The sequence below is a fragment of the Saimiri boliviensis genome, chromosome 9, assembly GCF_048565385.1.
Source record: "Saimiri boliviensis isolate mSaiBol1 chromosome 9, mSaiBol1.pri, whole genome shotgun sequence".
In the NCBI taxonomy this organism is placed as follows: domain Eukaryota; kingdom Metazoa; phylum Chordata; class Mammalia; order Primates; family Cebidae; genus Saimiri; species Saimiri boliviensis.
In genome coordinates this window covers 98,954,510-98,980,651 of record NC_133457.1, presented here as the reverse complement: position 1 = coordinate 98,980,651, position 26,142 = coordinate 98,954,510, and the positions used below count along the sequence as shown (strand labels likewise).

At 47.5% G+C, this 26,142-nt stretch overlaps 1 protein-coding gene and 1 pseudogene across 3 annotated transcripts in view; one reads left to right on the top strand and one right to left on the bottom strand.

Annotated features, from left to right (window-relative positions):
• The window catches only part of GGT7 (gamma-glutamyltransferase 7), a 34,705-nt gene extending 10,927 nt beyond the window's left edge, over positions 1-23,778 (top strand). For 2 of the 3 annotated variants that reach the window (XM_003932038.2, XM_074406426.1), the window contains 14 exons: positions 2,560-2,795; positions 3,122-3,273; positions 4,862-4,979; positions 6,158-6,225; positions 6,438-6,511; positions 6,844-7,040; positions 9,896-9,983; positions 12,450-12,577; positions 12,754-12,842; positions 15,017-15,166; positions 15,283-15,400; positions 16,496-16,633; positions 17,759-17,858; positions 23,042-23,778. In XM_003932038.2, the coding sequence (XP_003932087.2) occupies positions 2,560-2,795; positions 3,122-3,273; positions 4,862-4,979; positions 6,158-6,225; positions 6,438-6,511; positions 6,844-7,040; positions 9,896-9,983; positions 12,450-12,577; positions 12,754-12,842; positions 15,017-15,166; positions 15,283-15,400; positions 16,496-16,633; positions 17,759-17,858; positions 23,042-23,205 (1,820 nt within the window). In that variant the 3' untranslated portion in view covers positions 23,206-23,778. The remainder of the gene's footprint in view (positions 1-2,559; positions 2,796-3,121; positions 3,274-4,861; positions 4,980-6,157; positions 6,226-6,437; positions 6,512-6,843; positions 7,041-9,895; positions 9,984-12,449; positions 12,578-12,753; positions 12,843-15,016; positions 15,167-15,282; positions 15,401-16,495; positions 16,634-17,758; positions 17,859-23,041) is intronic. The other variant, XM_010342677.2, reaches the window with a different exon arrangement.
• LOC120368046 (U4 spliceosomal RNA) lies at positions 22,631-22,760 on the bottom strand (annotated as a pseudogene).
• Positions 23,779-26,142: the final 2,364 nt, after the last annotated feature.

Sequence of the window (26,142 nt, the reverse complement as noted above, 5' to 3'; positions counted from 1 at the left end):
TGATATTAGCCCTTTGTCAGATGGGTAGCTTGCAAAAATTTTTTCCCATTCTGTTGGTTGCCGGTTCACTCTGATGATTGTTTCTTTTGCCGTACAGAAGCTCTTAAGTTTAATTAGATCCCATTTGTCTGTTTTGGCTTTTGTTGCCAATGCTTTTGGTGTTTTAGTCGTGAAATCTTTGCCTATGCTTATGTCCTGAATGGTATTGCCTATGTTTTATTCTAGGGTTTTTATGGTGTTAGGTCTTATATTTATATGTTTAATCCATCTGGAGTTAATTTTTGTATAAGGTGTAAGGAATGGGTCCAGTTTCAGCTTTCTGCACATGGTTAGCCAGTTTTCACAACACCATTTATTAAACAAGGAATCCTTTCCCCATTGCTTGTTTTTGTCAGGTTTGTCAAAGATCAGATGGTTGTAGGCGTGTGGCATTATTTCCAAGGCCTCTGTTCTGTTCCATTGGTCTATATCTCTGTTTTAGTACCAGTACCATTCCTTTTTTTGAAAACTGGCACTAGACAAGGGTGCCCTCTCTCACCATTCCTATTCAATATAGTATTGGAAGTTCTAGCCAGTGCAATCAGGCAAGAAAAAAAAAAAATAAAGGGTATTCAATTAGGAAAAGAGGAAGTCAAATTGTCTCTGTTGGCAGACGACATGATTTTTTTTTTTTTTTTTTTTTTTTTTTTGAGACAGAGTTTTGCTCTTGTTACCCAGGCTGGAGTGCAATGGCGCGATCTCGGCTCACCGCAACCTTTGCCTCCTGGGTTCAAGCAATTCTCCTGCCTCAGCCTCCTGAGTAGCTGGGATTACAGGCACGTGCCACCATGCCCAGCTAATTTTTTGTATTTTTAGTAGAGACGGGGTTTCACCATGTTGACCAGGATGGTCTCGATCTCTTGACCTCGTGATCCACCCGCCTCGGCCTCCCAAAGTGCTGGGATTACAGGCTTGAGCCACTGCGCCTGGTGACATGATTTTATATTTAGAAGACCTCATTGTCTCAGCCCAAAATCTCCTTAAGATGATAAACAACTTCAGCAAAGTCTCAGGATACAAAATCAATGTGCAAAAATCAGAAACATTCCTATACACCAATAACAGACAAACAGAGAACTAAATCGTGAGCAAACTCTCATTTACAATTGCTACAAAGAGAATAAAATACCTAGGAATACAACTAACAAAGGATGTAAAAAAAAAAAAAAAAACCTCTTCAAGGAGACCTACAAACCACCGCTCAAGGAAATAAGAGAGGACACAAACAGATGGAAAAACATTCCATGCTCATGGTTAGGAAGAATCAAAGTTGTGAAAATAGCCATGCTGCCCAAAGTAATTTATAGATTCAATGCTATCCCCATCAAGCTACCATTGACCTTCTTCACGGAACTGGAAAAAACCACCTTAAACTTCATATGGAACCAAAAGAGAGCACGCATAGCCAAGACAATCCTAAGCAAAAAGAACAAAGCTGGAGGCATCACACTTCCTGACTTCAAACTATGCTATAAGGCTACAGTAATTTTTGTATTTTTTAGTAGAGCCAGGGTTTCACCATGTTGGCTGGCTGGTCTCGAACTCCTGACCTCAAGTGATGCACAGCCCCCTCTTGGCCTCCCAACGTGCTGGGATTACTGGTGTGAGCCACGACATGCTGTATGTATCTGGCCTAGCTTCCACCCTTACTACTCTTTCCCCATGCCTGCTACACCAGAGCCACCCAGACCTTAATTCTTTCTTTTTCTAATGTACCAAGCTCATTCCCACCTTAGGGCCTTTACATCTGCTGTTTCCTCTTTCCAGAACACTCCACACACATACTCCTTGTTCTACATTATAACTGGCTCCTTCTTCTCCCTCAGTTTTCAGCTTAAAAGTCACTTCCCAAGGGGCCTTCCCTGATCTCTGCAGCTAAGGAATCCTGCCTCCCCCACCGCCATTATTCTCTGTCATTTCATCTTTCTTTTTCTTTACAGCACCTGCTCCAACTTGTAATTATAGACTCCTTTGTTTACTTGCTTATTGGCTTTTTCTTCCAGGGCTCTATGAACCCCACGAGGGCAGGAACTATCTGTTTCTTTCCTCTGGCACCTAGCATAGGGCTCTCCGTATTTTAGGAATGAGTGAACAGATAACTGAAGTCAGGCTGGAAGCCAGGGTCCCTCCACTCTATTTATGTAGCTACCTCCTTGCGCAGAAGGCTGGACCCCAACTGGGACAGGATCTGATTTCCAGGGAGGGCTGGAACTACCCCCAACCCCTTTCCCCCCGCCCCCCGCAAGTGTTCCCAGCCCTGGGCCCTGGGTGCCAGGAAATTTGGCCAAGAATCCAGCCTCCCTGCTGCCCAGCTTGGGGGATCCCTGTCTCTTCCCAGTTGGGCACCACTGCTTCCACCTGTCCTGGGGTACATGGGAAAATGGGGAACCTTGAGTAGTGCTGGCCAGTCGGGGGTTGTGTGGCAGGGGCGGAGCAGGGGAAGCGCTGCATAGTCCCTCCTGGAGAGTGGGCAGGGCCAGGTGGGAGGCGCCCAGACCGACCCTGGGTGCCTTTCTGCAGACCCAGACTCCTTCCTGAAGTCGGCGCGGCTGCAGCGGCTGCCTTCGTCATCTTCGGAGATGGGCAGCCAAGACGGGTCACCGCTACGCGAGACGCGCAAAGACCCGTTCTCCGCGGCAGCGGCCGAGTGCTCCTGCCGCCAGGACGGGCTCACTGTCATCGTCACGGCCTGTCTCACCTTCGCCACTGGTGTCACCGTGGCGCTGGTCATGCAGATCTACTTCGGGGACCCCCAGGTGAGGGGGACAAATGGGGAGGGGGAGGGAACTGGCGAGGAGGGAGTAGGATAATGTTTCAGGGGCTGTGGAAACTGGGGAATGACGGAGAGGGTGGTGACTTGGGAGAGGAAGGTCCCAAAGGGAGGAGCTCCAGCACATGAGGGGACCAAACGAGGAAGGGACTCGATCCCTTAGAAGGCACTTGGGGAAATGAGGGGAGAGTCAAGGGGACAAGAAGGCAGGGCTTCCACCCTACCCGCTGTACAGTTCTAGGGCTAGTGGAGGTGCCCTAGGGAGGTGGACAGCTCCTCCTGCCCCCTACCAAGTCCTCTCTCCCCTCCCAGATCTTCCAGCAGGGTGCTGTGGTGACGGATGCTGCTCGCTGCACTTCACTGGGCATCGAGGTGCTCAATAAACAGGGATCTTCTGTGGACGCAGCTGTGGCAGCAGCCTTGTGTTTGGGGATCGTGGCTCCGCACAGTTCTGGCCTGGGCGGGTAAGGAGCAGTGGAGGTCAGGGGTTTCCCAGGCCTGCTTCTTGCCTCCTGGTCTGTAGGCCTGTGAAGCACTCCTAACTTAGGGAGGCCTCACGTGGAGCACTCCTAACTTAGGGAGGCCTCACGTGGAGCACTCCTAACTTAGGGAGGCCTCACGTGGAGCACTCCTAACTTAGGGAGGCCTCACGTGGAGCACTCCTAACTTAGGGAGGCCTCACGTGGAGCACTCCTAACTTAGGGAGGCCTCACGTGGAGCACTCCTAACTTAGGGAGGCCTCACGTGGAGCACTCCTAACTTAGGGAGGCCTCACGTGGAGCACTCCTAACTTAGGGAGGCCTCACGTGGAGCACTCCTAACTTAGGGAGGCCTCACGTGGAGCACTCCTAATTTAGGGAGGCCTCACGTGGAGCACTCCTAATTTAGGGAGGCCTCATGTGGAGCACTCCTAACTTAGGGAGAAGGGCAGTTGGGCCCCAACTCCTTGCATTTTCTCCTTCTACACCAAATTTCACCCCCTTCTCCATGGATGGAGTCAGAAAAGCAAACTACCTTATGGAAAACCTGAAAGTGTTTTCAGAAGCTTTAAAAAAAAAAACTGGAAAGAAATTTGTAAACCATAAATTGAGGTGCGCAGGTGGAGGTATACTGTACTGTCATCAATTAAAGCAATGATACTTAAACTTTTAGAATAAAAAATCCCTGTGGGTCTGATGAAAAGCCTTCGACCATCTATCCTCCAAAAATAAGCCACACTAAAAACTCCTAAAAACAGAAGTTACAAACTGCCCACCCATGGGCAACACCTGGCACACAGACTGGTTTTCTTTGGACACTGAACTGTCTTAAAATTTTGGTTGCTCTTGTTAAAAAGTTAAGAATTTTCATAAAAATTCAGATTTCCAACATGTCTTGAACAATTGGGAGATCCGGTAACAACTTGGGCCCACATTGTCACATGGCTGAAATTATCTGGAGTGGAACAGAAGCTGCTTCCCTTGATGGGGCATGCACTATCCAGTTTGCTCTTGTTTCTCTGTCCTGCTTTCCTTATTTTGTCATTTGGCTGTGGGCATTTTAGGTGTAAATAAGCCACAGAAAAGGAACAAGCTGACTAAGTTACCTATCTTGGTTCCTATAAGACCAGCCCTCCAAGCTGTACCAAAGACATTCCGTTTTCATTTTGCATGTTTTATCTTTACATAATCCAGTCCTGGGGGAGAGGCAAGGGACATAGCAAGTAGGCAGGTGCAGGAAGCTGGCAGGGATCCAGCTCTGGTCCAGGGTGGGGACATGGGGCAGAACATCCTGTTCTCCCAGTCTCTGGGGTTTTCCTAATCAGGGATTAAAGTCTCCAGTGACAGGCTAGAAGAGGTCCAGGGACCCTGAGACTCCAACCCCCTTGGTTTCACTCCCATCCTCTTAGGGTGGCTGAGTCTATGAATCCATGCTGGGGAGGGGGCTCAGACACCTGACCCCAAATGACAAACCAAGCCTACAGCTCTTACCACTGGGGATGGAGGGGCAGCAGGTTAATTGTACAGAGGGGTAGCATGTTATCATAACCTTCCCCTTCTGTGTCTCTCCCAGTGGGGGCGTGATGCTGGTACATGACATCCGTCGAAATGAGAGCCACCTAATTGATTTCCGGGAGTCTGCACCAGGAGCCCTCAGGGAGGAGACCCTGCAAAGATCCTGGGAGACCAAGGTGGGGACCCTGGTGAGAAGAGAGAGTTCAGGGGAATCTCTCTTCATTGCCCTTCTGCTAACCCAAGCATTAATTTGCTGAGTATTTACCATGTGAATGGGAAAAAGAGTTGAGCAGGATTCTCTTGGGCTATGTGTAAGACAGGCAGCCCCCAAAATAAAATAATGAACCAGAAAATGTGGATGGTTGATTACAGGTAATACTGCAACATCTCACTTCTCTGGCAGTCTTACCTGTCTGGCTGAGGTAAGGAAGGAATAAAAAAAGGCTACTGAGTACCCTGAAATGTCACAAAGTTGATGTAATAAAACACGTATCTCACTCTGAACCAGTTGACTGTAACTTTCCCAGCCCCTCACGTATTGAAAGATTAGAGGGGAACTGCTAGAGGCAAACAAACTATCTGCTGAGAGAAAAAGAAGAAATTGAATAACTTGGAAAACTGGATACTTAGTGCAGTGACAAAAGCCAAGCACACCCCCGAGTCTTCAGAGCTCAGAGTAATGATGATGTGAAATTGAATAAGTTAAATGAAGGTTCCTTGTTCAACATTTTAAAAGGCAGGGTTGCCTGGGCACAGTGGCTCATACCTGTAATCCCAACACTTTGGGAAGCCAAGGCAGGATTGCTTGAGGCCAGGAGCTTGAGACCAGCCTGAGCAACATAGTGAGACTTTGTCTCTACAAAATATGTTTTGAAACTAGCCAGGCATGGTAGCATGCACCAAGGATCGCTTGACTTGAGCCCAGGAGTTGGAGGCCGCAGTGAGCTATGACCATGCCACTGTACTCCATCCAGCCTGGGTAACAATGAAACCCTGTCTAAAAAAAAAAAAAAAAAAAAAAAAAAAAAAAAAAAAAAAGGGCAGGGGTTGGTGAAATCCAGTGTAGACAGGTGTCTGTCTAAACTGGTTACATCCTGGCTCTTGAAAGGTTTTGCTTAATTTATAAATCCCTCAACTATGGCAGCTAAAAGAGGCCTTTCTGCATTTGCCGATAGGAAGTCAGGGAGATGGGAGGGCTGCCTGCTTGGGAAAGCTTGTCCCTCCCCTGGGATACTTGGCCTGTGTCTCTCCCCTGTGCCAGCCATCCCTGGCTTGGGGCTCTGCAGAGTTCAGCCCAGCCCCCCCCTTCCAGTGACCTGGTCTCCTCTCTCCCTCGCCTGCCCGCCTTGCCCAGCCTGGGCTCTTGGTGGGGGTTCCCGGAATGGTGAAGGGGCTACATGAAGCTCACCAGCTCTATGGCAGGTAACAACCCTCCCCCTGGGGACCAGGGATGCCTGTTTGTGTCTCTCCTTGGGTGGCCTTTTCCTACTTCCCTGGATTCTTCCTTTCCAAACTCCCCCTCCTAATATCCCCTTCCCTTGCCAGGACTCTCCTTCCCAGGAACCCCCCTCCCCCCAGGACCCCTCCTCCTTCCCCCAGGACCTCCTCCACCCCCTGCTCTCCGGCCCCCCCAGGCTGCCATGGTCCCAAGTCCTGGCCTTCGCAGCAGCTGTGGCCCAAGATGGCTTCAACGTGACTCATGATCTAGGTCAGTGGGGCCTGGGGATTTGGGAGAGACTTGAGGTTGACGGAGAGGGATAGAATCTTTGAGATTTGGGGGCCCAAGCCAAAGAGGACCTCTCTTCCAGTTTGCTCCTCAGACCCTCTCCCCACCTTAACCCACCCTCACCTGGAAGTGGCCTCAAAAGAGGGGGTCTGGGAAGGGCCCTTAGACATCCCTGCCTTCCCCTTAAGAGGATCCGGGGGGGGCTGGGGCACATAGGGCGGACCGCTCAGCCCCCATCTACCCCACCTATTGCACGTCTCATCTGGTCCAGTCCTGGCGCCCTGCCCCGCCCAGCCTCCCATCCCTGCCCCTAGCCCGTGCCCTGGCTGAACAGCTGCCACCCAACATGTCCGAGCACTTCCAAGAGACATTCCTGCCATCGGGCCGCCCACCACTACCTGGCTCGCTGCTGCGTCGGCCCGACCTGGCTGAGGTGCTGGATACACTTGGCACTTCTGGCCCGGCCGCCTTCTACGCTGGCGGCAACCTTACTCTGGAGATGGTAGCTGAGGTGAGTGCTAGCATTGTACAGGTGGGGGTATGCCCCAAGGTCCCTATTGCAGGACATCCTTGTCCCCCTTTTTTCCTTCCTTCCTTCCCTCCCTTTCCTTCTATACATATTTACTGTGGATTATGATCATTTGAAATTCTAGAATAGTCAAAACTAACCTCTGTTAACAGAAATCAGATCAGTGGTTGGTGGGGCCAGGAGGAGTTGACTGGGCTATGACATGAAAAACCTCCTGGGATGATAGAAGTGTTCTGTCTTTAAAAAAAAAAAAAAAAAAAAAAAAAAAAAAAAAAAAAAAAGGCCAGGCGCAGTGGCTCAAGCCTGTAATCCCAGCACTTTGGGAGGCCGAGGCGGGTGGATCACGAGGTCAAGAGATCGAGACCATCCTGGTCAACATGGTGAAACCCCGTCTCTACTAAAAATACAAAAAATTAGCTGGGCATGGTGGCGCGTGCCTGTAATCCCAGCTACTCAGGAGGCTGAGGCAGGAGAATTGCCTGAACCCAGGAGGCGGAGGTTGCAGTGAGCCGAGATCGCGCCATTGCACTCCAGCCTGGGTAACAAGAGCGAAACTCCATCTCAAAAAAAAAAAAAAAAAAAGGCATCTCACTTCGTCACCCAGGCTGGAGTGCAGTGTTGCCATCTTGGCTCACTGCAACCTCTGCCTCCCAGGTTCAAGTGATCCTGCTGCCTCAGCCTCCCAAGTAACTGGGATAACAGGTGTGCACCACCACTCCCAGCTAATTTTGTATTTTTAGTAGAGACAGAGTTTCACCATGTTGGCCAGGCTGATCTCGAACTCCTGACCTCAGGTGATCTACCCATCTTGGCCTCCCAAAGTGCCGGGATTATAAGTGTGAACCACCGTGCCTGGCCAGAAATATTCTGTCTTGATTCAGAAATACCTTTGGGCTTCTCAGGGTTGATGCCAACCTGCGTAGGGGCTTGTCATGTCCCTTCCAGGCCTGGTGGAGACCCAGTATCAGCCTCAGCTTCCCTAAGCTCACAATCCCTCCCAGCTTTCAGGTTTTCTAGGGACTGAGGGAAGCACCACTTTCACTGTTGACTACCAGGACTGGGGAGATTGACACAGAAGGTAACATCCAACCCCAGAGTCCCAGTCTCAGGCAGTAACAAGTGTGAGAACTGTCACTAATAGTGCAAAACTCCTCATGGAAAATTATGTTCAAGATAAGGATGCATAGACCAACTCAGTGATTCTCTCATTTGACCAATGGGGATGATTATATCTGTCTCTGCCATATAGTTGTGGGAATTAAATAGGTCTGTTATTCATTCAACTTTCACAGAGTGCCAACTCTGTGCCAGGCCCTATGCTGGGCACTGGATGTGCCGATAGACTCAAACAGACTTAACTGGAAAGTCCAGGAGATTACTGACTTTAGATTCTTCTGGGTCCAGGTTCTCAATCCATAGTGTTAGGATTTGCTCTCCCTCTTTCTCTTTCTCTCTCTCTCTCTCAACTCTACTTTCCTCTGTTTGGATTCACTCTCAGATCCTTTCCACCTGCTCCTGACCAGCCCATGTCAGCCAGCAAGCCACTCCAAAGAGCATTTCTCCTTCCCAGTAGTTCCAGCAAAAGCCTCCAGGATGTGTCTGATTGGCTCATGATAGGTCTCATGACTATTCCCAAACCAATCACTGTAGCACAGAAGGTAATGCCCCAATTGGCCAGGCCTGGGTTGTGTGCCCTTTCCTGGAGGTGGCAAAGGGAGCACAGGAGATTCTAACAAAGACCATTAGATCTCTGACAAAAAAGAAACCCAAAGTTGAGTTTATTAACTTACCAGACAAAGGAACTCAAGAATTCAAATGGGCCAGGCATGGTGGCTCACCCCTGTAATCCCAGCACTCTGGGAGGCCAAGGCAGGCAGATCCTTGAGCCCAAGAGTTTGAGACCAGCCTGAGCAACATAGCCCCCATCTCTACAAAACATACAAAACTACCCAGCTGTGGTGGCACGTGCCTGTAGTCCCAGCTACTCAGGAGGCTGAGGCAGAAGGATCTTCTGAGCCTGGGAAGGTTGAGGCTGCAGTCAGCCATAATCATGCCACTGCATTCCAGCCTGGGTGGCAGGGTGAGACCCTGTCTCAAAAAAAAAAAAATTTAATGTGTAATTCACTGAAGGTATAAATCAGGGGTTTCAAGTACTATAAAGTACAAAAAAGGAAAGGATTCAGAGTGGTTATGCTAATTTAGAGTTGACAGTACACTGGATAGGATGGAATGAGCCCGTTGGTTGTACAAAACAGGTTCATTGGTCAATAATGAGTACGTGTTTATGTCCAATAAGGATCAGTCCTTCCAGGATCACTCGAAGTCATGGTTTTGTAGTGGCTTTAGTTGGTTGTGGTGAGATGCAGCATTCAGTTTTGGTATCTCCTAAGCAAGTGCTGCTGTAAGTGGAAAATATTCCTTTTACATAGGCAGAGAGAGCAGCAGGTACAAAGACTGCAAAGACACACAGGCATGAGTTCAGGAACTCAGGTCACTCTGCAGTTGTATAGAGCTCACTGGGGAATAGCAGGACATGAGGGGAGGGGTAGGCAGGGGCCAGATCACAAAAGGCCTTGAATGGCAAGCTAGGGAGGTCATTAATAGAATGTACCCAGTATAATGCCTGGCACGTAATTGGTACTCTGTGTTAGTGCTTTTTCCCCTTCCTTTTTCCTGGGGTGTCTAGGAATAAAGGGGTCTCTAAAGGCCACGATGGGGGTTGCAGAAAGCACAGAATTTATAAACAGCTGATCTGTCTGTGATCCAAATACGTGTTATAGGCTAAAACCACATGCTCACAATGGTGTGCGGTCATTCTCTCATTCTCTCCCCTCCAGGCTCAGCATGCAGGGGGTGTCATAACCGAAGAGGACTTCAGCAATTACAGCGCCCTTGTGGAGAAGCCTGTGTGTGGCGTATACAGAGGTGACCTCTCCCCCGGCTCCCAGGGTTCCCACTCAGGAGAAGCCTCCCAGACCATGGCCACATCGTTTTGGCCTAGAGACTCCTCTCCATTTCACAGGAGAGAAACTAAGGCAGTGAGCTGCCTGGGCAGCCAACTGTTGAAGCAAGCCAGAGCCAGCCCACCTTCTGAAAAGTAGCTGTTGGATCAGTTACCCCAAGTATTTAGGATATAGGGGGTGGACCTGGTCAAAGGCTCCAACCTGGAAGTTGGGGTTCTGGCCATAGGTTTTCTTGATTTGGGCTCCGTGTTGCCTCCACCCCCTCCCTAGCCACACTGTCACTGCCCTGTACTGCCTAAGTATTTTTAAGACAAAGTCCTTCCAAGCTTAATGGTAGAACGAACCCTTCAAGACATTCCTAGACCCGGCTCCCCATTGTGCCAAAAGGAAATTGAGGCCCGAGGAGGGACTAGAACTTAACTGGCCAAACTCAAGAAAACCAACAGGGAACCGAAAGAGCCAAGCTTATGGCCTGGGTGAGGTCCGTGGTTGCTGAACCCAAGGTAGTAGATACTGGATTTCTCAGATGGTTCTCAGGTTCTTTCCCTTCTGGGAGAGCCAGATCACATCAAGCCCGAGTAAAGGGTTTCTCTGAGTTCAAGTTTCCAGGCCAGAGGCAGTGGAATATGAAGCAATGGAAAGAGCATTATCAGCCAGGCGCAGTGGCTCAGGCCTGTAACCCTCCCTTTGGGAGCCTGGGCAACATAGTGAGACATAGTCTCTATAAAAAATTTAAAAGTTGGCCAGGCGCGGTGGCACAAGCCTGTAATCCCAGCACTTTGGGAGGCCGAGGCGGGTGGATCACGAGGTCAAGAGATCGAGACCATCCTGGTCAACACGGTGAAACCCCGTCTCTACTAAAAATACAAAAAATTGGCTGGGCATGGTGGCGTGTGCTTGTAATCCCAGCTACTCAGGAGGCTGAGGCAGGAGAATTGCCTGAACCCAGGAGGCGGAGGTTGCGGTGAGCCGAGATCGCGCCATTGCACTCCAGCCTGGGTAACAAGAGCGAAACTCCGTCTCAAAAAAAAAAGTTATCCAGGCATGGTGGTGTGCCTATAGTCCCAGCTACTCAGGAGGTTGAGATGGGAGGATTGCTTGAGCCTGGGAGGTCCAGGCTGCAGTGAGCATGATTGTGCCACTGCACTCCAGCCTGGGTGACAGAGTAAGACCGTATCTCTCTCTCACACACACACACAGAAACACACACAGGCGCATAAACAAAAATAAATAAAAAGAAAAAAGCCGGGCGCGGTGGCTCAAGCCTGTAATCCCAGCACTTTGGGAGGCCGAGGCGGGTGGATCACGAGGTCAAGAGATCGAGACCATCCTGGTCAACATGGTGAAACCCCGACTCTACTAAAAATACAAAAAATTAGCTGGGCATGGTGGCGCGTGCCTGTAATCCCAGCTACTCAGGAGGCTGAGGCAAGAGAATTGCCTGAACCCAGGAGATGGAGGTTGCGGTGAGCTGAGATCGCGCCATTGCACTCCAGCCTGGTTAACAAGAGCAAAACTCCGTCTCAAAAAAACAAACAAACAAACAAATAAATAAATAAATAAAAATAAAAAAGGAACGAGCGTAGCATTGAAGTTAGGGTTTGAGTACCAACTGTGCCATTTGCCTTGAACAAGCTACTTCTGACTCTGAACCTTGGTTTTCTCCTTAAAATGGAGATAATAATAGTACCTGCATCTTAGGATGCCCATAAGGATTTGATGAGGTAATGTAGGAAGTTGCCCTGATCAGAGCAGGCATTGAATATGGATTTTCCATTTCCCCTTCCCAGCCTGGGTTGTCTCAACAATGCTAGTACCTTGAGTGCTCTGGACTCCCCTTGTCCCTCTGTACCACAGTTTCCAGACCCACCAAATATGTGTGATAACAGTAGCCACTGTGAGGACTAAGTGAGTTAATTCCTATTAGTGTTATGCATTAGTGATTATTATTCCTTTGATGCCCAAACATCTAGTAACAGAATAGGAAGAGACGGTTGCTGCTGCCAAGACATTTGGGGCTGGTTGAGACAATCGGAGGTCGTGGATAGTATCCTGGCCTATGGGAGAGCTGAAAAGAGACATGTGACAGGCCAGGAATAGGGATATCTGGTCACCTGTTTCTGCTCTGCTCTGCTGATGGCCTTCAGTTTGACTCCGAGCACACTACAGCACTCTTGAGCCTTATTTTTCTCAAATGGCCAAGGATACCGAAGACCGATGTTCTGAGTTCAAATTCTGGCCCTTCCCTTGACTTACCGTGTGAACCTGAGCGGGTCCCTTTGCCTCTCAATGCTTCAGTTTCCCCATCTGGTGAAGGGGTTCAGTGCAGTGGTCTCAGTGTGTGTGATGGTGGGATGTGGAGATGGGATGTGGGATGTGGAGGTGCCTTGACCCCTGCCCTGCCATCGGTCACTTCCTGTCCTTTCAGGCCACCTGGTTCTCAGTCCCCCACCCCCGCACACGGGCCCTGCCCTCATCAGTGCTCTCAACATCCTGGAGGGCTTCAATCTCACCAGTCTGGTATCCCGAGAACAGGTTCTTCACTGGGTGGCAGAGGTAAGGCTGACCCCTCCACCTTTCCCTGGGTTTAGGGACATTAGGAGCGGGGAAATTGAGTACTGCCATAGGGCAGGACTAAATCACCTCCAGGTTTTCTCACACATGAAGATCTACTGGGTGTGGGTGCTGGGAGGGACCCGGCAGCCTATTCCATATCCCTGCTGTATTTTCAGACCCTGAAGATTGCGTTAGCCCTGGCCAGCAGACTGGGAGATCCCATCTATGATTCTACCATCACTGAGAGCATGGATGACATGCTCAGGTGGGTCTTGGGCAGGACCTGGGAGCTGCAGAGGCAGTGGTGGCTGTGGGGAAAGAATCAGGTGAAAAGCAGCTGATGTAGCAATAAAGGACTGAAATCCTAAGTCAATTTCAGCTCAACCCCCAGCTCACAACTTGACACTGGGTGCCTCTCCCTGCACCTCACCTTTCCTATCAGCACAATGAGTTGGCCTACTTCATGTGTTTCTTAAAATTTTTTGAGGCTAGCAGAGCACCTACATGAGCCCACCTGCTCCTCCTTTTGAGTGGGAAAAGAAAGCTTAATACCAAACAACGTCCTGGCACAGTGGCTCACACCTGTAATCCAGCACTTTGGGAGGCCAAGACAGGTAGATCACCTGGGGTTAGGAGTTTGATACCAGCCTGACCAACATAAAGAAACCCTGTCTCTACTAAAAATACAAAAATTAGCCAGCCATGGTGGCACATGCCTGTAGTCCCAGCTACTCGGGAGGCTGAGGCAGGAGAATCACTTGAACCCAGGAGGCGGAGGTTGCAATGAGCCAAGACCAAGCCAATGCACTGCAGCCTGGGCAATAGAGTGTGACTTTGTCTCCAAAAACAAAGACAGTCTCCAACAAATACTGATGGTGGTGGGAATACAGCTTCATTAGCAACATAATATAGTAGTAGGTTGTAGGCTCTGGTGAGACTGCCTCCATTCAAATCCCAGCTTTACCCTTTGCTAGCTTTGCAGCCTTGGGCAAGTAAATCTAAATCTCAGTTTCTACAAGGGGGCTTGACAGTAATGGTATCAACCTCATGAGGCTGTGGTAAGGACTAAACAAAGTCATACATGTAAAGTCTTTTTTGGTTGAAAATTGAATAAATGTCTTCAAGTTATCCTTGGTAACTTATCATTCTCTAATCAACTATGGATAACCGAACACATAGTTATTTGGTAAGAAACCCTCAGTTGAATTTTTAAAAGTCTGGAGAATTACACGTTGTTTCTAAGATCAATGCAAACTCTGTTCTAACACACACACACACATGCATATATGAAATCTATTCAACCAGTTCATCCAGTAAATAGTTATTGAGCACTTACTCTGTGCCTTGGGATACAATTTTAACAGAAAGTAAAGATCCTGACTCTGACTTGGCATGGTGGCTCATGACTGTAATCTAGGCACTTTGAGAGGCCAAGGCAGCTGGATCATTTGATGTCAGGAGTTCAAGACCAGCCTGGCCAACATAGTGAAACCCCATCTCAACTAAAAGTACCAAAAAAAAAAACACCGGGCGCGGTGGCTCAAGCCTGTAATCCCAGCACTTTGGGAGGCCGAGGCAGGTGGATCACGAGGTCGAGAGATCGAGACCATCCTGGTCAACATGGTGAAACCCCGTCTCTACTAAAAAGTGCAAAAAATTAGCTGGGCATGGTGGCACGTGCCTGTAATCCCAGCTACTCAGGAGGCTGAGGCAGGAGAATTGCCTGAGCCCAGGAGGCGGAGGTTGCGGTGAGCCGAGATCGCGCCATTGCACTCCAGCCTGGGTAACAAGGGTGAAACTCCGTCTCAAAAAAAAAAAAAAAAAAAAAAAAAAAAACCAAAAAAAAATTAGCCGAGCATGGTGGTGGGTGCCTATAATCCCAGCTACTCAGGAGACTGAGGCAGGAGAATCTGTTGGACCTGGGAGGCAGAGGTTGCAGTGAGCCGAGATAGTGCCACTGCACTCCAGCCTGGGTGACAGAAAAAAACTGTCTCAAAAAAAAAAGTAAACATCTTCCTATCCTCTCCCAACTAAACTCTTAATAAGACTTTAGACAACAAACATTAGTTTACATGAATCCAGTTTGTTAATTCAAAACAAATATTTTTCTGATCATCCACCATGTACCAGTCATTTTCATAGAAAGGATTAAGAAGTAAAGGTAGATAACTAAAGGCTCTTGATTTAAACATTAAATAAATTAAATGTTGGTTCCAGAAGAGAATCTAAATAACACCTAAATAAATTCATTCCTTTCAACAGCTATTTTCTGGGTATTTCTTATGTGCTAGCAATTAATGAGCTTCTGCACTCATAGACTTAGTAGTACAGTGGGGGAGGTAGATTTCATGAAATAATTACACAAACACCACAAAAGTGAGGTAGGTGACTGTATTGAGAGCCTGTTGTTTGCTCATCTCCCACTCCTTGTCTTTTCAGCAAAGTGGAGGCTGCCTACCTCCGGGGCCATATCAATGACTCCCAGGCAGCCCCTGCCCCGCTCCTGCCTGTCTATGAGCTAGACGGAGCTCCCACCGCTGCCCAGGTGCTGATCATGGGACCTGATGACTTCATTGTGGCCATGGTTAGGTATGCCAGCTCAGACTCAGAACCTGAAACAAGGGATCCTCTGAACCAAGAGGGGGTGGGGGCTGGGTAGAGGTGAAGATGGGCCAGGGCTCACCTGGCCCCACCTCGGCCCCCAGCTCCCTGAACCAGCCCTTTGGCAGCGGCCTTATCACCCCCTCGGGGATCCTGCTCAACAGCCAGATGCTAGACTTCTCCTGGCCCAACCGGACAGCTAACCACTCTGCGCCTAGCCTGGTAGGATTTGTTTCACCCCTCCCCTGGGGACTCTGAGGCTTATAGATAGGAGGTGCAATGGCATGGCTGCCCCTTCCTCCCTACTTTCTCCAGAATCTTCTAGTATAAGGAAGCCTAAAGAAGATGTTCACCTCATCCCTAGCCCTGCTAAGTTGGGGACGTGGAGCCCAGTGGGTCTGAAGAAACTTTGTCTCATTCTATCACTATCTTACTGTGTGACCTCGTGAAGATCTTGCCCTCTCTGGGCAATTTCTTTACCTGTACGATGAGGATATTGGCTCCTATTTGATGTTTTGGGCACTTTCCAACACTAGTGGTCTATGACTATGTGAGCTTGAGCTGATGCGGCTCAGCCCTATGGCTGAGCACCAAAAAGCAGCAACCCAAGGAGGAAGGATTTAATTTTTTTTTTTTTTTTTTTTTTTGGTGAGATGGAATCTCACTCAGTTGCCCAGGCTGGAGTGTAGTGGTGCGATCTCAGCTCACTGCAACCTCTGCCTCCTGGGTTCAAGCAATTCTCCTGCCTCAGCCTCCCAGTAGCTGGGATTACAGGTGCCCGCCACCACATCCAGCTAATTTTTTTGAATTTTTAGTAGAGACAGGTTTCACCATGTTGGCCAGGCTGGTCTTGAACCCCTGACCTCAAATGATTCATCCGCTTCAGCCTCTCAAAGTGCTGGGATTACGGGTGTGAGCCACTGCACCTGGCTAGATTTAATAATTTTTATCCAGTTAGAAATCAGCACTCTTACACCCCACAAGCTGGGGCCCCAACAGGGCAAAGATACATGGAGATGATCAGGGTGGGGTTATCCTGTTCTTCCCCATTGCCATCTTTCTTGGCTTGGTCCTTTCTCCTGTGACCATAGCAGCCTCATAGCTCAGCACTTAACATTCCCCCACCCACCCCACCCATCCAGGCACCCTACCCATTTCACAGACAGCAAACTTGTCTGGGAAGGGCCCAGTCTCCCAAGAAAATGGGACTGTGGAAGATGTGGAAGAGGGAGAGCAGCTGAAAGGGTTGTGGAGTGGCTCTTTCCCTGTCTTGTCCCACCCCACCTTCCCTCTGTGGTCTCTGTCCTCTAACAACAGGAGAACTCAGTGCAGCCAGGGAAGCGGCCACTCTCTTTCCTGCTGCCCACAGTGGTCCGACCTGCGGAGGGGCTCTGTGGAACCTACCTCGCTCTGGGGGCCAATGGAGCTGCCCGGGGCCTCAGCAGCCTAACCCAGGTGAGGTTTACTCCATGGTTGGCTTTTTTCAGTCAGGAGCCAAGCTGTGGCCTAGACTGCAGATGCCCATCATCTCTGTGGCTTGTTTCCATTCCTTATACAGCAAACATGGGCTGAGGCTGCTTTGTGCCCGGCGCACCCTGGGCAATGTGGACATGGGCTGCGCTGGGTTTCTTAGTGAAAATGGAGCCCCAATGCTCCCTGTCTTTCTCAGTTGCAGGGGAAATTGCAGGGTCAGTACAAATGAAAAATGAGGTTAGCATGTGGGCGGACTGGGTTCTGTTAACCTCAAGTCCCATTATACCTCTACCCAGTATCTGAATAGACAACCAGCCCTCTTTAGGATGGGATTTTGAAAGGAAGGGCCTGCTTCTCTCCAGAACACCTCAGAATGGTTCCATGAATGTCTTGAGCACCTGATATATATGCCAGGTACATATTTTGGCAGGTGATGAGTTAACTGTCTTGAGTTCTGGAATCAGACATGCCTGGGTTCCAGCCCAGGTGCTACCAATTTGCAACCGTGTGATACTGGAGAATTCACTTAACAGCTCTGAATCTCAGTCTCCTAATCTTTAAAATGGAAATAATAACAATAGCTAACATTATAGAGTTCACACTAAGTGCTGGGCACTGTGTTATGTGTGTTAACCCTCTTAACCTTCCCAGTTCTGGGGGGAATCCTTATTTCTATTTTATAGATAAGGAAACTGAAGCCCAAAGAGATTAAGACATTAGGTCAAGTACCTTCAGCTAGAAAGAGTGGGCAGTCAGTTTGGTTCTAGAGCCTACGCACACTCCTAACCACTAGGTTAAAGGCACCCACATTGTGCCCTAGATCACCCCTACCTGTTAACCTTGTCCTATCCAGAGAGAAAAGAAGGGAGCCTGGGGCTAAAGGAGACTTGGTTCTAGTGGTGCTTCTTCCCTGGCTTCCTCTACACTCTGGGGTGAGTCATTTCCCTTGCTGGCCTTCAATTTCCCTCTGTAAAATGGGAAAAGTCATCACAGACCTGCCTGTCTTCCAGGATTGTTAAGAGGCTCAGATGCCCAGTGTAAGAGTTCTCAAGACTAAGCAGCCTGGACCATCACCCCTGGGACTTTTCTGTTCTTTGGCCACTGCAGGTTCTGCTGAATGTCCTGACCTTGAACCGGAACCTGAGTGACAGCCTAGCCCGAGGCCGCCTACACCCGGACCTGCAGTCCAACCTCCTGCAGGTGGACAGTGAGTGCAGAGCAGAGACCTTGTGGGATGGGCACAGGGACAGGTAGAGAAAGGGGCTCCTCCCAAGGGTGCCCCTGCCTCAACCAGCTCCAACTGCAGTGAAGTTTGGTTTTCTTCAGCAAATTCCTATTGGAGCAGTGAATGATCTGGGGATTGGAACCAGTCTTGCCATTTCCTGGCTGTGTGGCCTTGGGAAATCCATGTCTCAACTCTGAGCCTCAGTTTTCTCATTTGTAAAATAAGACGCAGTTGTTCATTCTTCAAACCTTCATTTACTCAACTGCTTGTATTGAACACCCACTATGTGCCAGGCATCATCCTAGGTGCTGGGGATACTGCGTTTATAGGTAAACAGGAAAGTAAGTCATCAAAGAAATACAAGACAGTAAAATAAGTTCTCTGCCAACTGTCAAAGCAGAGTGATATAATAGGACTGACTCGGTGATCAAGGAAGACTTCTCTTTGGTGACATTTAAGCTGAGATCTAAAGAGTGAGAAAGAAGCTGGGCACAATGGCTCAGACCTATAATCCCAGGCTGTGATGGGAGGATCACTTGAGGCCAGGAGTTCAAGACCAGCCTGGGTAACATAGTGAGGCCCCCCACCCCCATCTCTAGAAATTTTTTTTTTTTTTTTTTTTTTTTTTTGAGACGGAGTTTCACTCTTGTTACCCAGGCTGGAGTGCAATGGCGTGATCTCGGCTCACCGCAACCTCCGCCTCCTGGGTTCAGGCAATTCTCCTGCCTCAGCCTCCTGAGTAGCTGGGATTACAGGCACGTGCCACCATGCCCAGCTAATTTTTTGTATTTTTAGTAGAGACGGGGTTTCACCATGTTGACCAGGATGGTCTCGATCTCTCGACCTCGTGATCCACCCGCCTCGGCCTCCCAAAGTGCTGGGATTACAGGCTTGAGCCACCGCGCCCGGCCTAGAAATTTTTTTTTTAATTAGCCAGGTGTGATGCATGCCTGTAGTTCTAGCTACTTGGGAGGCTGAGGCAGGAGAATTGCTTGAACCCAGGAGGCGGAAGTTACAGTGAGCTGAGATCGCACCACTGCCCTACAGCCTGAGTGACAAAGTGAGATCCTGTCTCTTAAAAAAATAAAAATAAAAATAAGAGAGAGCCCACTATACAAAGAACTGGTGCAGAGCTTTGTAGGTCAGGGAGCAAGTACAAAGAACTCAGGGCAGGAATGGGCTTGGTGAGTTTGAGGAATTGAAAGGAGACCTAGATAAGCAAGGATGAAATTAGATCAGAGAGGCAGACAGGTGCCAGATAATCGACCTTATAGATTATGGTGAGGAGATGGACTTTCCTCTAAGAAAAGGACTTAATTTTGGCACAGCTGAATTTTAAAATAGGAAAGTATATGGACCTTTGAGGAGTTTTTATTACAACAGACAACGTATTAATACTATGCTAGTCCAAAAGAATTGATTTATTGAGAATTGATTGAGACACTGTCCTTGTCTGTTCGATATTATTATTCCCATTCTATAGAGGAAGAAACAGGTTCACAGAAGTTATAAACTCATCAAAGATCAATCATGAAGTGGCAGAACTTCAATGAGGACATACACCTGGCTGATACCAAAGACTCTATTCTGTACCACACAGCTCCTGTATCTCCTGAATCACATTAGAAGCAGAGACCTAGATTTTCAATGATCACATCCTGTAGTTGGCCAGCAGCATTTGGATCCCAGCCTATAGATGACGAGGCCACATCCTTGAAACTGAATTTTGTTCAACAAATATCTTTTGGTCTCTGTTGAATGTGAGGCTCTGTGCTAAGTTATTTGGGCTCAGCCCAGTCCTCCCTTCAGGGCCTCCCAGTGTAAGATGGAGGTGTAAGCCGGGCGCGGTGGTTCAAGCCTGTAATCCCAGCACTTTGGGAGGCTGAGGCGCGTGGATCACGAGGTCAAGAGATCGAGACCATCCTGGTCAACATGGTGAAACCCCGTCTCTACTAAAAGATACAAAAAATTAGCTGGGCATGATGGCACGTGCCTGTAATCCCAGCTACTCAGGAGGCTGAGGCAGGAGAATTGCTTGAACCCAGGAGGCGGAGGTTGCGGTGAGCCGAGATCGCGCCATTGCACTCCAGCCTGGGTAACAAGAGCAAAACTCCGTCTCAAAAAAAAAAAAAAAAAAAAAAAAGATGGAGGTGTAAGAGGGGGAGGCTTGGTGAAGGGAAAGTTCATCCACCTGAAGCCTTGGGGAGGCTTTATGGAGGATGTGACAAGTAGCTGGGCCTTGAAGTATGAGCAGGAATTTGGCATGTGGAGGTAAAGGACATTCTGCACAGGAGGAACAGCCTAAGCAAAAACCAGAACCAGTGGCTCAAAGAGCAGCCAGGAGGGTATTTATTGTTTCCCAGAGTTCTGAATTTACCCAGCACCTTTGTGACTTTCGCCACATCCACACACCATCTAAACCATTATGTACATAATGTGTCTCTATAAATGACCTTCCTTTTTAGCCTAAAAGTATTTTATTTACTTTTTTTGAGAGAGAGCCTCACTCTGTCACCAAGGCTAGAGAGCAGTAGTGCAATCTCGGCTCATTTCAACCTTTGCCTCCCGGGTTCAAGCAATTTTCGTGCCTCAGCCTCCCAAGCAGCTGGGATTACAGGTGCAGGTGCCAACTCGCCTGACTAATTTTTGCATTTTTTTAGAGATGGGGTTTCACCATGTTGGCCAGGCTGGTCTCAAACTCCTGACCCCAAGTAATCTGCCTGCCTCAGCCTCCCAAAGTGCTGGATTTATAGGCATGAGCCACCATGCCCGGCCCTAAATGTATTTTAAAAATAGACCTTATTTCATAATCACAAATGGAAAAATGACATCATTTGCAACAAATGGATGATAAATAGCTATCTATTTATCATCTACACAAATAGATATGTGTCGTCTTTAGTTAAATATTGCTGCCCATGGAAAGCTCTGAGGCCTGCTTTCTCCATTAAAGAAGGAGATTAGGAAGTGCTTTAGAGCAGACAAACTTGGTCCTTGCCATAATCAAAAGGATGGAAAGTGAACCATAAAGGAAGCAGATTTTTGATTAGGTGATTTAATGCTATTCGAGATTGGGTCTTTATATCAAGAGCACCTTAAGTCTTCCTGTTACGGAAAGAAGACCAGATCTTTATTGAGGAGCAGTGGGATATGGAGTTGTAAGGCTTATCACAGAGGTCAGCCTTAAGGTTATCCAGTTGAGTAGGGGAGGCACATGACCTGATTTGTCTTATTCAGGGGAATTAGATTGAGGGGCAGATAATTTATGTCAGGGAAATATGAGAAGCAGCTAGGATATGTATGGCCCAGGCAAGAGATGATGAGGACATGAACTTACGTAAGGGGATGGGAATTTGTTCATCTATCTATTAAGTGTCTGCTCAATATTTACTATGTACTGACCCTGCACTGAGGATCAATAGCAAACAAGACAACGTTCCTACCTTCAAAAAGCTTATAATGTAGTGGAGAGAGACACAGCAAATAAACAAATGCCGGTAGTAGTAAGTACTTTGGAAGAAAACCAAACAAGTTAAAGATGGTAGGGACTGCTGTTTTAGGTAATCGTGGAAGAAATTCTTGAAGAGGTGCCAAAGACTGAACTGAAGTAAGGGAGCCCGCATTGACTTTTTAGAAGCGCATTCCAGGCAGAAAAGAACAGTAAGTGCAAAGGTACTGAAGTAGAAGCATGTTTGGCCTTCTAGAGGGACAGCAAGGAGGCCAGTGTGGCTGGAATACAGCTAAGCAAGGTGAGGAATAGAAGGAAATGAGGGGAAGAATTTAGAGAGGTAGCAAGGTCCCAAGCAATGTTGGGCTTAGAAGCACCTTGGTAAGGACTTTTGGATTTTATTCTAAAATCCGCTGAAGCTGTTGGAGGGCTTTGAGCAGGGGAAGTGACAAGGTCTCACTAATGGTTTAAAAGGATCCCCTTGGCTGCTGTTTGAACAGGCTATAAGAAGCAGGGAGACCAGTTAGTGGATTATGCAGACATACTGGAAAGTAATGATGGCAGCTTGGCTTTGGCAGGTGGAGGTGTAGACCCACAAAGCCCCTTTTTATTTTTTTTTTATTTTCCTTTCTTTTTTTCTTTTTTTCTTTTCTTTTTTTTTTTTTTTGAGACAAGGTTTCACTTAGTTGTGAAACCGGAGTGCAGTGGTACAATCTCAGCTTACTTTACTGCAACTTGCACCTCCCAGGGTCAGGTGATCCTCCCACCTTAGCCTCCTGAGTAGCTGGGACTACAGGCATGTACCACCACGCTCAGCTAATTTTTACATTTTCTGTAGAGATGGGATCTTCTTATATTTCCCAGGTTAGTCTTAAACTCCTGGGCTCAAGTGATCCTCCCACCTTAGCCTCCCAAAGTTCTGGGATTACAGGCATGAGCCACCACGCCTGGCTTGTCCTTTTTTCTTTTCTTTTTTTAATTTTTATTCAGTCCCTGTAGAGACTGCCAAAAATTGCCAATGCCGACTATATTTCAAGTCATGATGGCAGGGTATTGGGAAAAGTTTTCTTTTTTTTTTCCTTTTTTGAGATGGAGTTTCACTCTTGTTACCCAGGCTGGAGTGCAATGGCACGATCTCAGCTCACCACAACCTCCGCCTCCTGGGTTCAGGCAATTCTCCTGCCTCAGCTTCCTGAGTAGCTGGGATTACAGGCACGTGCTACCATGTCCAGCTAATTTTTAGTAGAGACGGGGTTTCACCATGTTGACCAGGATGGTCTCAATCTCTTGACCTCGTGATCCACACGCCTCGGCCTCCCAAAGTGCTGGGATTACAGGCTTGAGCCACCGCACCCGGCCTGGGAAAAGTTTTCAATTAGCAATAATCACACCTTTGATAAACCTCATTGGCTATGACACTGCCACTGTGCAAAGCTTCCTTTTTACAGTATGAAGAATGACTATATATTATTTATCACTTACCATATGCAAGGTTCAGTGCTGTGTGTGTGTTATCTACTTTAGTCCCTGCAACAACTTCATGTTCTCATATAATCCCTATTTATACATTAGGAAACTGAGGCTCAGCAAGGTAAAGTGATTTTCCCATACAACTGTATGGTGGAACAGTCAGGACGAGGTCTCAGGTCTGACTGTAGGACTCTTGAGCTAGTGCTCTGTACATCCTGAATGTATATATGTCGGGGATGGTTTTCAGGTGAGTTCACAGAGGAAGAGATTGAGTTCCTGGAAGCCAGGGGTCACCACGTGGAGAAAGTAGATGTCTTATCCTGGGTCCATGGCAGCCGAAGGACCAACAACTTCATCATCGCTGTTAAAGACCCTCGGAGCCCAGATGCAGCTGGAGCCACCATCCTGTAGAGCAGCGGGGTGGGGTGGGGTCTCTGCTCCCCCACTTTGCATGTTCCCAGAGTCCCTCCTTCTCCCAGGTTTGGTCTCAGGGGGACCCCAGGGGTGCCCCCGATCAGGGGCCAGAGGGGATGCTTAGCAAACCCAATCCCAGAGTAACTGGAAAATTCTTCATCAGGAGGCCTGTGGTGGTGGTGGTGTCAGTATCCACAACCAGGCAGGCAGGACCTTGAGGAGTCAGACTATCTGTCTGTGTGTCTCCTCGTCTCCTTCAGCCATGCTGGCCCTGAGCTTAGGGATGTGCTTGCAAACCCTTCTCAAGGGTCTCACAACCCCAACATCTTCAGACTGGCCTGACCTGGGCCTTGTCTTCCAGTTCCCTTCTCCTATTCCCAGCCTCATTTCTTAAATGACTAGGAATTTTTTAATGGACCATCATAGGGAGGGGGTGCTCCTCTTTTCCCACCAAGTTGAGGTGGGGGCCTTGCATCTGGGGGTCCCCAGGGTATGGGGTAGGGATGGGGGTTGGGACCAGCTCAGGGGCTTCCATTTGCAAAAGGAAATTAAAGAAAGAATGTTGCTTAACCATGGCTCTGGTTTAATTTATATTTAACTGGGTTGAGAGTGGGAGTGGGAAAGGTTACACTGTCCCAGTAACTGACTCCAGAGTAACCTAGAGTCAACACTGTAGGACTCATAATAATATCTACTGTCCAGCTAAGACATGCACCAGTAATAATTATAATTCATAACAACGATAAATGTAATAGATAGCATCTAATCTTTATTACAAAACTCACAAGGTAGGTACTAATATTATTGCCATTTTACAGATGGGAAACAGGCCAGAACAGGTTAAGAGACTTGTCTAAGGGTCTTCATCCATGAAATGGAAGAACTGGGGTTCATCTCAGCATGTCCAACTCCAGAATTTGTGCTCTTAACCAATTTCTTTATTTTTTTATATTTTTAAAAAATTTCTTTTAATTTTTTTTTTTTTTACTTTTTAAAAATAAAATAAATAATTTTTTTTAAAGAGACGGGGTTTCACCATGTTGGCCAGGCTGGTCTTGAACTCCTGATCTCAGGTGATCCACCTTCCTCAGCCTCCCAAAGTGCTGGGATTACAGGCCTGAGCCACCGCACCCAGCCTGCTCTTAACCAATTTCACACGTACTAGTTGAAATATTTGTTATAAAGTATATGTCATATAGTATGTATCAGACAGTACCTTTTGTAGATAGTATCATTCATGTATACATGCCTCCATCCATTACAGTCCAGGTACTCTGTTAGGCACTAGAGATTCAGCGCTGAATAAGACAGACTTGTTCATGGGTTTGCAGTCTGTAAGTGGAGTCAAACATTAAAGAAATAAGGGCACAGATAATTCAGGTAACTGCTGTCACAATAAGTTCCATGAGGGATACATACTAAGAGAACATATATCCAGAAAGTTAATCTAGTTTGAGGATCAGAAAAAGCCCCCCTGAGAAGGTCATGAGGATGAATAGAATTGACAGGAAAGGATTAGATATGGGATGTGGAAATGTCATTCTAGGCAAAGGGAACAGTATGTTCAGAGGTGTGGTGGGAAGGAATGTGTCTTGTTTTAGGAGGTGAAAAAAGGCCTATGTATTCTTCCTAGAGCAGGGGTTGGCAGACTTTTCCTACAAAAGGCCAGAAAGTAAATATTTCAGGCTTTGTAGGTCATATGGTTCCTGTAGTAATTACTCAACTTTGTTGTTTAAGTGCAAAAGCAGCCATAGACAGTGTGTAAGACAACATTCTGATGGCTGTGGAAGTGTTCCAATAGAACTTTATTTTCTAGAAACGGGCTTTTATTAGCAAGAAGGCAGTAGTGTGCTGACCCCTACACTAGAGCACCCCAAGGGGATGATGGGATGAGATGAAACTGGTGAGGTGAGTAGGTCATTCTTATGAGGCTGGTATTAATTCCCCATTTTATTGATGAGAAAATTGTGACATGAGACATGAAGTAACTTGCCAGAAATCAACCAGCTGGTAGTTGGCAGATCCATGATTCAAAAGCAATCTGTTTGACTCCATAGACTAGGTCTCTCTCTTTTTCTTTCTCCCTTCCTTCCTTCCCCTCCTTTCACAGATTCACAATTCAAAAGCAATCTGTTTGACTCCATAGACTATGTCTCTCTTTCTCTTTTCTCTCTCTCTCTGTCCCCTTCCTCCCTCCTTCCCTCCCTCCCTCTCTCCCTCCCTTCCTTCCTTCCCTCCCTCCCTCTTTCCTTTCTTTCTTCCTTCCTTCTCTCCCTTTCTTTCTCCTTCTTTTCCTTCCCTTCCCTCCCCTTCCTTTCCTTTCTTTCTTTCTTTCTTTTTTTTTTTTAGAGACAGGGTCTTACTCTGCCACCCAGACTGGAGTGCAGTGGTATAATCTGTTCACTATAGTCTTGACTTTCTTGGTCAAGCATTCCTCCTGCTTCAACCTCCTGAGTACCTGGGACTGCAGGTGCACACCACCATACCTGGCTAATTTTTCATTTTTTGTAGAGGCAGGGTCTCACTATGTTGCCCAGGCTGATCTTGAACTCCTGGCCTCAAGTGATTCTCCTGCCTTGGCCTCTCAAAGTGCTGGGATTACAGGCATGAGCCATTATGCCTGGTAACTTCTTTAAATTTTTTTTTATTTTATCAGATTGCAGTTGTAACAGTTTTTCAAATATCCAACACTTTATAGATATATAATGTATATCTGTAATCCACCCCCTCAAAATCCCAACTTTCCAAAAAGATCACTATCTTAATACACATTCCTCCAACTTTTTCTATACCTTAACATATATTCTGTTTAAAAAGTAAAAATGAGACTCTTCTCATACTGTCTACATCTTCCTTTTTTAAAAAAATTTACCAATATAGCATGGGCATTTTCCCCTGCTAATATATATGGATCCACTTCATTATTTATAATAA